This window comes from Marmota marmota, unplaced genomic scaffold, assembly GCF_001458135.2.
Source record: "Marmota marmota marmota unplaced genomic scaffold, marMar, whole genome shotgun sequence".
NCBI classification, from domain to species: domain Eukaryota; kingdom Metazoa; phylum Chordata; class Mammalia; order Rodentia; family Sciuridae; genus Marmota; species Marmota marmota.
The window spans coordinates 51,062,418-51,071,663 of NW_026000005.1; the positions used below are offsets into that span (position 1 = coordinate 51,062,418).

General features: G+C 56.9%; 1 protein-coding gene and 1 long non-coding RNA gene across 3 annotated transcripts; one reads left to right on the forward strand and one right to left on the reverse strand.

The window, feature by feature from the left end:
• Window positions 1-647: 647 nt before the first annotated feature.
• Prlh (prolactin releasing hormone) lies at window positions 648-3,187 on the forward strand. Its single transcript, XM_048808808.1, has 3 exons — window positions 648-946; window positions 2,307-2,463; window positions 2,909-3,187. The coding sequence occupies exons 2-3, from the start codon at window positions 2,364-2,366 to the stop codon at window positions 3,070-3,072; spliced, it is 264 nt and encodes an 87-aa protein (XP_048664765.1). The 5' UTR covers window positions 648-946; window positions 2,307-2,363; the 3' UTR covers window positions 3,073-3,187.
• Window positions 2,890-5,344, reverse strand: LOC125618314. Of its 2 annotated transcripts, none has more exons than XR_007349592.1 (3): window positions 5,188-5,344; window positions 3,757-3,760; window positions 2,890-2,900 (listed from the first exon to the last, which is right to left on the reverse strand). It is a non-coding gene; the product is annotated as an uncharacterized LOC125618314 (long non-coding RNA). The 2 variants fall into 2 exon arrangements; XR_007349591.1 differs by having other exon boundaries at window positions 3,757-3,763.
• Window positions 5,345-9,246: the final 3,902 nt, after the last annotated feature.

Here is a 9,246-nt window from a genome sequence, read left to right on the forward strand (position 1 = left end):
GGCAGAATGTCCTATGGTTATTGTAAGTGACATAAATATGTAGATATTTTCACAACTGAGGATGCCATGGTTACAGCATGAGGTGGGAAGAATGAGCCCCACATCTGTCGAACTGACAAGAAAGTGCATGGGAGGCTCACCTGGAGAAGGAGCACCAGACCCAAAAGGGGGCGGCTTCTGTGAGGTTGTCTGTGCTTTTTCTTTTGTGTGTGTTTGTGTGTGCACTAAATTTTTCCCAGTGTGTATGAGTTGCATTTGTAATAAAATAAACTTGAGTTTTGCAATAAAGATCAAGCTGCATGCTTTAGCGTAGGATCAACTTGTATTGAACCTTAGCTGTGAAGACTGTGGGAGCCTAGAAGACGGACTTTTCATGATGGAGTTGGACAGAAGTGGTCTGCTCGGAGCCAGTGCACCCGCCGAGGAAGGGCTGCTGGTCAGCAGGGCTGAGAGGCCAGGCAGGATGCAGAGTGGCTGCATGGGGCGATGGCAACCTCCGTCCTGCCTTCAGCCAAGATTCTGACTCAGAGAGAGGTGTACAGAGGAGCCCCGGGCGGGGGTGTCTCCTGGTGAGGGCTGAGGCTCTGGAGCTGATGTCTCGTGGTACTTGACTTTGGAGCCTGGCCAGAGGCGAGCGCGAAGAGGGAGGTTAATGTGCTTTAAAACCACTTGGCCCAAATGAAATTATATCATTCAGGAAGGAACAAATCACCTCGCTGATGAGAGTTTTTTAAAAAAAAAAGAAGAAAAAAAAAAAGACGAGGTCCTCTCCTGGTGTCGCCCTTCAGGGAGACGGCGCATTTAGGGACGGCAGGCAAAGGCGCCAGCTTGGGGAGGGCATCTGGGGGCGTCAGCTGCTCCCTCATGGATTATAAAGGTGAGCAGGCTGCCACCGGGCCTCACTGCGCAGCCAGGGCAGCTCCGCCACACGGAGGGAGATCGATCGGTGAGTAGCATCAGGTGCTGGAGAGGCTGGCGCGGCTCAGCCGCTCTGTGAGATCTGTCCTTTGTTAGGCGTAGACCGGGTTTACCTGAGACTGGCCTGTTCTCCTGGCAGCCAGGCTGGGGCTGAGCAGGACGGGCAGTGGCAGCTGCCCTCAGGTCTGTGCGTCCAGCCACCTGGAGCCCCGACACTCAAGTGCTCTTCTGGTGGAGAGGTGAGCCGAGGTGTCCACAGAGCTCCACTTGGGAACCCCACTAGGCAGGGAAGTCCCCAGCTCCAGGACACAGGTCCTTGGGGTCAGGACCCCAAACTGCTGACGTTCCAAGATGCCCTTCACCTGGTCTGGGTCCTATTCCAGGGGACAGGCAAAGGGGCCAGCCCAAGTGGGTGCATGTGTTTATTCCTCTTCAAGGTAGCACCTCCATCCTCTAGGTTGGGGATCCCTTGCCCTGTGTGGGACTCCCCAAGAAAGAGGTGGACATTTTATTCAGTGCTGATGGACAGCTCTTTCTGTGGAGCTCAGGGAGGGGCTGGGTCAGCTGAGGGGTCCTCCTCTGAAACAGACAGGGCTCTCGGGCACCTTCCAGTGGTAACAGAAATGCCGAGGTGGGAGCAGGGAGGAGGGGTCACCAGGCTCTTCAGCTGGACACTGCTTATGTAGGTGGGCAACTCTACTCCAGCATGGCACAGAGGGTTTTGGGGTCCCTGCTCTCATCCACAGCAGCCTGCTCCCGTCATCTGTAGGGGTGTCCTGTGTGTGAGAAGAGGTTCGGGTGCTGCCTGCACCTCAGAGCTTCAGCAGACTGGATCTAAGACTGGGTGGGGTGAGCATGCTCAGAAAGGACCCAGGATGCTGAGTGTCCTGTCACACCTGACTACCAGCTGCTGTCCTCTGACAGGGCAGGGCAGTGGGTGGGGTCAGTGTCAGCAGGACTTGGGCCAAGAGTGGTAAAGGACTAAGCACTGAGGTCCCAAACCCAAACCCCACCCTCTGAGGTTGGCAAGGTGCTCCTCCACCCCAAGGCTCCCTGGGCTCTGTGGGGCCACCTCCCCACCCCCCAAGGCCTGGAGGGCTCCTCCTGGTTCCTACCACACAAGGATAGACAGACCCGAGGCTGCTCCAAGACAGACATGTTCACACGTGTTGTTCACACACTTTCCTGCTGTGGCTGCGCGCGCGCGCACGCACACACACACACACACGCATACACACACACCCCCGTGCAGCACAGCCCACTCCTACACATGTGCACACACTCGGACACCTACACATGACTCTCTCGTGCTCTTGTGACCTGAGTTCCTGGGCTTTGCATGCACACATCTCATGCCTATATAACCTTGCCCTCCCCTCTGTCCCCAGGCTGTGCCCTCCTGGTGTGGCATCCCTCAGAGGGGCCTTGTTCAAGAAGCCAGGGGCATGAAGTCTCTGAGCGGCTGCTTCCTGTGTCTGCTGCTGCTGGGCCTTGTCCTCCAGGTGGCTGCAAGCCGAGCCCCGCAGCACTCCATGGAAATCCGCAGTGAGTGCTGGGACCGTGGGTGCTCAGTACCCAGGGGTAGAGGGCCACCTCCTAAGCCACACGCTCCAGCTCTGGGGGCCAACCTCCTGCTAGGACATCCTGGGGACCAGCCCTCTTCCCAGGATAGCCCTGTCCCCTCCCTCCATCCCCACCTCTGCCCAGCTGGGCCTGGTCTCTCTTGAACCTGGGAGCGGGGTCAAGAAGGGCAAGTGGACCCGGTATAAGTCTGAGTTCTTATTTCCAAAGCCACATTACTGTCTCGGCATGGCCTTGACCCTCTGGTGCCCTTGTCTCAGGTGGGCTCCAACATGGCCTGGTGACCAGGCAGCCATCAGCTGGGGGGCCATGTGGGGATGAACCTGTGGGTCTAGACCTGCCACCTCTGGGCACACGACACACCCTGGGGGTGGGGGTCCCACGCGGTGCTGTGCTCTTCCCTTTGTAGCTCCTGACATCAATCCTGCCTGGTACAGAGGCCGGGGGATCAGGCCTGTGGGCCGCTTCGGCCGGAGGAGGGCAGCCCTTCGGGACGTCCCCAGGCCTGGGCTGCAATGCTGGTCCACCTGCCTCCCCCTGGAGGGTGGTGCCAAGTACCCTCAGGATGGCTGATGGCCCGCTGATGAAGACCCTGAAGACACAGACCCCATGAGCCTCCCCACCCACCCTCTTCCTCCCGGCTCCTTCCCTTCCATGATAATAAAGGCTCTGGCCTGGTTTATTGCTATCTGCGACTGTGTGGTGACAAAGTGGGAGGGGCCTGAGTCGGGAGCTGGGACTGTCCTTGGTCACCTGCAGCCCACAGCCCCCCACACCTGAACAGCTGCTCAGGAGCACACTGCATAAGGCCGTGGGCACCATGCACCACTGTCCCCAGAGGAGGCAGCACAGTCCCTCAGCCTGGTGCTGTCCCTCCCCCAGTCTCAATCCTTCTCTCTCTCTCTCTCTCTCTCTCTCTCTCTCTCTCTCTCTCTCTCTCTACTTTAATTTTCATAGCAGTTTTAGTTTCACAGCAAAAATGAGCAGAAGGTTCAGAGCATCCTGCTTCCTGCTGTCTCCATGTACACGGCCTCCTGCCCCCAACATCCCACACAGAGGACACATTTGTCACCATGCTACATGACACACCATCGTCACCCAGAGCCCACCTACACTGGGATTTGCTCTGGGTGCTGTGCGTCCCAGGGATTTGAGCCCATGCGGAATGACAGGGTCGCCAGTGTCCTGCACACAGAGCGGACTCGCTGCACCATCAAAGCCGTCCCTCCCCTCTTCCTCGGCAACCCTGGCAACCACGATCCTCCTACCTGCATCCTCCTGGCCTCCCTTGCTGCTCAGAGGGGCACTGTGTGCTGTCCCTACTCAGCCCTGGGAGACTCCAGCACCACACTGTGTCCCTTTCAATTACACAGAGACGTCATCGTGTCCCCACTCAGGCATAACTGCTCTGGTATCAGGGACACACCCTACTGGTCAACTGACCCATTCCTGGGCTTCTCTGAGGCTCAGATTCCACATCTGAACCAGGAACAGCACCCTCCCTCATTCCTGAGCTCAGAGGGCAGGGCACCTGCCTGGATGGCATAGGCCCTTCCCAAGCCTTGGGCCTGTCTGGACAGCCTGGACCTGTTCAGAGGAGTCTCCCTGGCCACAGGACTCCTGTCCACCTAGGCTCAGAGGGCCATGAGGCAGGACCCCAGCTCCTCTGGCCCAGACCTCCCACCTGGGGTTAACACAGACACTGCACCTCCCAGCCACAGGGGAGCCCCCCCACCCTGGTGCCCCCCAGGTGGAGTGTGCCTGTGGGAACTGGGCCTGCTCCCCGGGAAGGCAGGTGCTGGGTCAGGCTTGGACGGCTCATGGCCCGGAAAGCAAGCAGTACCACAGCTCCTCAGACAGCTGAACAAGATCAACATGGCCCCTGCCCGACAATTTCACCTGGGACACAGGACATGAACACAGGTGGAGATGGATCCTCACTCAGGGGGTCCACAGCAGCACCGCTCGACGTGCCCACTGCCTTGGTCAGGGCTGGCTGCTCTAACCAGGTGCCACAGACTCGGAGCCTTGGACAGTCAACTGTTAACTCTCCCGGTTCCAGGGGCCAGCACACCTGCCATCTGTGAAGCCACTTGTCCTCACATGGTGGAGAGAGGGCACTTCTTTGAAGCTTCTTCTCCAAGCGCACAGTCCCGTCCCTGAGGGCTGCGCCTTCACAGCAGGGTCCCCTCCTGAAGGCCAGCTCCTGACAGCACCCCAGAGGGGTGGGACTGGGGGATATAAATACCCCACTGGCGCATGCTGCAATAGGACAGGCTTGAAAATGAGACGCTGCGGGAAAGAAGCCAGCACTGCCCACAGCCACCGCACGCTTCCCAGAGTGAAGTCCCAGAAGGGGCAGATTCACAGAGAGGAGAAGCAGGTTCCTGGTGGCCAGGGGGGCTCCTTGCCAGGTGATGAAATGACTTGGAGCTGGATGGGGGTGGAACAAAAGGACCAGCGCACTGAAGACCCTGCGCTGGACTCCCACAAGGAGGCCACAGCCCAGGGTGGGCACAGACCCGGAACTCAGCACAAATGACCCCCTGGTGACAGGGCTCTGGATTCCACAGGAGCCGGGGCCTCTGAGGCAAAGAGAACAGGGGCTCTGCTTAGGAGGGCAGCCTGGGCCCATGGAGCTGTGCCCAGGAGTGGGGAGGACAGTGTGATAGTAGGAGCAAACGTGACTCCATTTCGTTTTATGACTTCATCATAACAACCAGGCCAAGTAGAAGAGTCATGACTGGGGCAAGATGTTCTCTTCCTTTTGCTATAGAAACCTTTAAGAACACAAAAGTACCCAATGGGGTATTGTTTCTGAAACTAGGGTAACTAGGGTAACGGGGCTCTGTTTCTGTAACTGGGGTGACTGGGCTAACTGGGATGGGTTAGGCTTCCCTCCGCTTGACTGCACTCTCCCGCTTCTTGCATTGGCTAGACCCCCGAACATCCCCTTTGCGGTTTTCAGGCTTATAAGGAGCGCCCTTGCAATTGTTCGGGGCTGATCAGGGGAACAGCTTTATGTTCTGGTCAGCCGCCACCGGTGTGCTTCAATGAAGGCTTGATTCGATGATATGTGAGTGGTCTGGAAGTCAGTTTATGAAACCCCTGGGACGAAGCTTTAACTATAACAACAGGACGACCTGTGGCTGTGAAGGTCACTAGGAGAAAATCACCTGGTCCTATTTGGCTCAAGGGAGGCCAGCTCATCTGTAGACAGCTGGGACTGACTGGGAGCCTCTGGCAATACCCCAGGCAGGGGGACACCAGGCCTGGGCCGTGGGATTGGCAAACCAAGGGACAGAGGGTTAGTGACCACCATTCACAGGCAACACCTTGTCAGGTGGGGCAAAGACCTAACGCTTCCCTTGCACATCAGGGATTCAGGGACCTGCCACCCAGATGAGGACTTAGGAGGGAACCCTTGCCCCATATGGTCAGGAGAAGGCCAAGCCCACCTCGTCCTCTGACCAGCCTGGACTGGGTGCCCACTCCCTCTGGGGTCAGGGAAGCAAAGGCTGGAGACCAGGCATCTCCAAGGTGCCGGGCACTCACCTGCTCCTCAGGGCTGCCTCACCCATCCCCAAACTCATAAGCCGAAGCCTAATGCCCCTACCTTAGATGTGGCCTTATCTGGACATTGCTGAGCTCAGGCAGGAGCAGGGTGATGCCAATCCAACACCACCAGTGTCCTGAGAGAAAGGGGGAATCAGGACAGCAGGACCAAAGGGAGAAGCCACGGGCACCCAAGGTAGAGATCAGGAGATGCAGCTCCGCCAGGGAGCACCAGCCTCGTAGCAGGAGAGCCCTGGGGCAGGCAGGACCAGACGCCACCCCAGCCCAGACTCGCAGCCTCCAGAGTGGGCGGCAACGCCCTGCCTGCTGCTCATGCCACCCAGCCAGGGCATCCCAGGACACAGATCCACCTTCTCTGCCCAGACACGAAGAGGGCAGGGTTTATGCTCCCTACAACTCGTGTGACGACAGCTTCAAACGCACAGGGAAGTTCAGAAATTATGGTGAGGCCCCCAGAATCTCCTGACCTGGACTCAGCTATCATCGCTCTCGTCTCTGGCTTCCTCCTGCCCTCCTCTGTCTCTACCATTTGTAAGTAGCTGTCGACACCAGGACGTTGCCCCTAAGTATCCCAGCATGCTCCTCCCCAAAATAAGACAATTCCCTTCATAATCACAAAACCATACCTGAAAAAAATGTGATAGATCATAGTATTTTTATCTACTCCATATGCAAAAATCCCTAAGTATATATCACAAAAGTCTTAGAACTTTTTTTTCTTATCAGGTTCCAATCTAATGTCACAGTTATTTCTCTTACCCTTGGCTCCTTGTTTTTGTGTTTTGTCGGGACATTGATTTTTTTTTTTTTGGGGGGGGGGGTACCAGGGATTGAACTCAGGAGCACATGACCACTGAGCCACATCCCAGCCCTATTTCAAGCCCTATTTTGTATTTTATTTAGAGAGGGTCTCACCGAGTTGCTTAGCACCTTGCTTTTTTCTAAGGCTGGCTTTGAATTCATGATCCTCCTGCCTCAGCCTCCCAAGCCTCCGGGATTACAGGCGGGAGCCACTGCGCCCAACAGGGCACTGATGTCTAGAAGCACCCAGTGGGTCGTCTTGTGGAACAATGCACATGTGTGGTCTGGTGACAGTTGCCTCTCCCTCTCCTCCCTGGTGTGGCTCCCATCCTTTTGTCCCTGTATTCCTGTCATCAGAGAGGAGGCTTCAGGCCTTAACGGATGCAGGTTACTCGGGGGGCCCAGGTGCCCTGGCCCTTCCTCTTGTGTCGGCTGCTAGTGCCCAACCACCCCCCACTGAACTTGACTGGGTGGTTAAGGACAACCTGTGTGTCACAGAGAATTCTTCCCCGTGTGGTCCACGAGCCACGCGTGGCTGTCCTGGCCCCATGGCAGTGTCCTGCTTCCCAGTTAGCCCAAGAGGAAGCACCCTGATATCCTTCCCAGGCCAGCTGTGATGTCCTGGGTCCATGGGGGACTCTCTTACCACCACCCACCTAGACACGCTGGATGCTTCCCCAGAAGACACTTCTCTTTCTGTTGTTTAGTATCTTACAAATAGTTTTTGATGGACACTTGAATCATCTTTCTTACATTGGACCCTTGGGAGCCCCAAGAAGGGAACCAATGTTAAAAGACAAGGAACAGGTGTGTGAGTCATCGACTTTGGGGGCAATGGTCTGCCTTAGTCAACTTTTCGTGGCTGTGACCAAAATACCCAACAACAACAACATAGAGGAGGAAAGTTCACTTTGGCTCACAGGTTCAGGTTAGTCCAGGGCGGGGCCACTCCGCTGCCCTGGGCCCAGGTGAGGCAGAAGGGCATGGCCGGACCAGGAAACAGAAGGGGAAGATGCCCCTTCCAGGGCCGCCACGCCCCACCTGCCCACAGTCACCACCCAGTCAGTCGGCTCCAATGAGGACGAACTGATCAGGTTCCAGGTCTCAGAATCTAATCATCTCACATCCGACACTTCTGCATCAGCAGGAGCTTTGGGCGGACACCTCATGCCTGAACCATAGCAGGGTCCGTCCATCAGTTAGATGAGAATGGCAGGTAAGATGGGAGGGGACGAGAACAGAGGAACAGGCCCCGGGACTGGGCAGGATGGCGAGGAGCTGTGGAGGGCCACTTGCAGCCCTCTCTGCCTCCATACCTCGACACACAGCCGCTGGGGAAAGTCCGAGGTCCAAGTCCAGCCTAGGACAACCATGGCACCTGCCCAGGCTGTGGCCAGGACTGCAGGGACCCTAGAGCTGGCCTCCCTAGAGCATGCACCTCTGCCGGGAACATCCCCCACCCCTCTGGGTTCATCCCCAGCACCCCAGATCTGGGTGGGCGGGGCAGGAGGGTGGGGCGCTGGCAGGGTCCTGGGTAAGGCTGCCATCGCGCCTGCCGGCTCTAGGGGGCTGTTCTCAGGAAAGCCAGCTGTTCTGTTTGAGTCAGGCTTTTCCCTGCTGCGACTGAAAGACCCAACCAGAGCGACTGTAGAGGAGGAAAGGTTTATTTTAGGGCTCATGGTTTCAGAGGTCTCAGTCCACAAGGCCAGCTCCATTCCTCGGGGCTCAAGGTGAGGTTGAACACAGAGGAAGAGGGTGGCACAGGGAGGTAGCTCACATGGTGATCAGAAAGCAGAGAGAGAGACTGCACTCTCCAGATAGAAAATATATACCCAAAGCCACGTCCCCAATGAACCACTCCCTCCAGCCACACCCACCTGCCTCCAGTTAACCACTCAGTCCCCCACCAGGGACTGATCCACTGATTAGATTAAGGCTATACCCCAGGGATTCCTCCTGCAGACCTCTTGCATTGTCTCACATGTGAGCTTTTGGGGACACATCACATCCAAACCATAACAAGTTCCTTTAGGACTGTGGGGAAAACAACAGCTTCTGTCCCTTGGTTGGCACATGCCTGTGCCAGGCATTGTACCAGCACCGGGGACCCTACAGAGGCAGCCCCTGTCCTCACATGGCTTCTCAACCTTTGCTAAATTCTAAGCTCACCTGGGACGGTTTAAAATCCCAGCACAGACTCATCTCTTTAGAAGACTGAACGAGATGCAGGTGCAAGTGTTCCTCCTGTTGCTCCCCAGGTGATTTTAGGGCAGCGCTGAGCCACACCTGCCCAGTGGGGGAGGAGAAAAGGGGGCTGGATTGCACCAGATCCATCCCGGCCTGGAGAGACCATGGAAGGATTCTGGATGG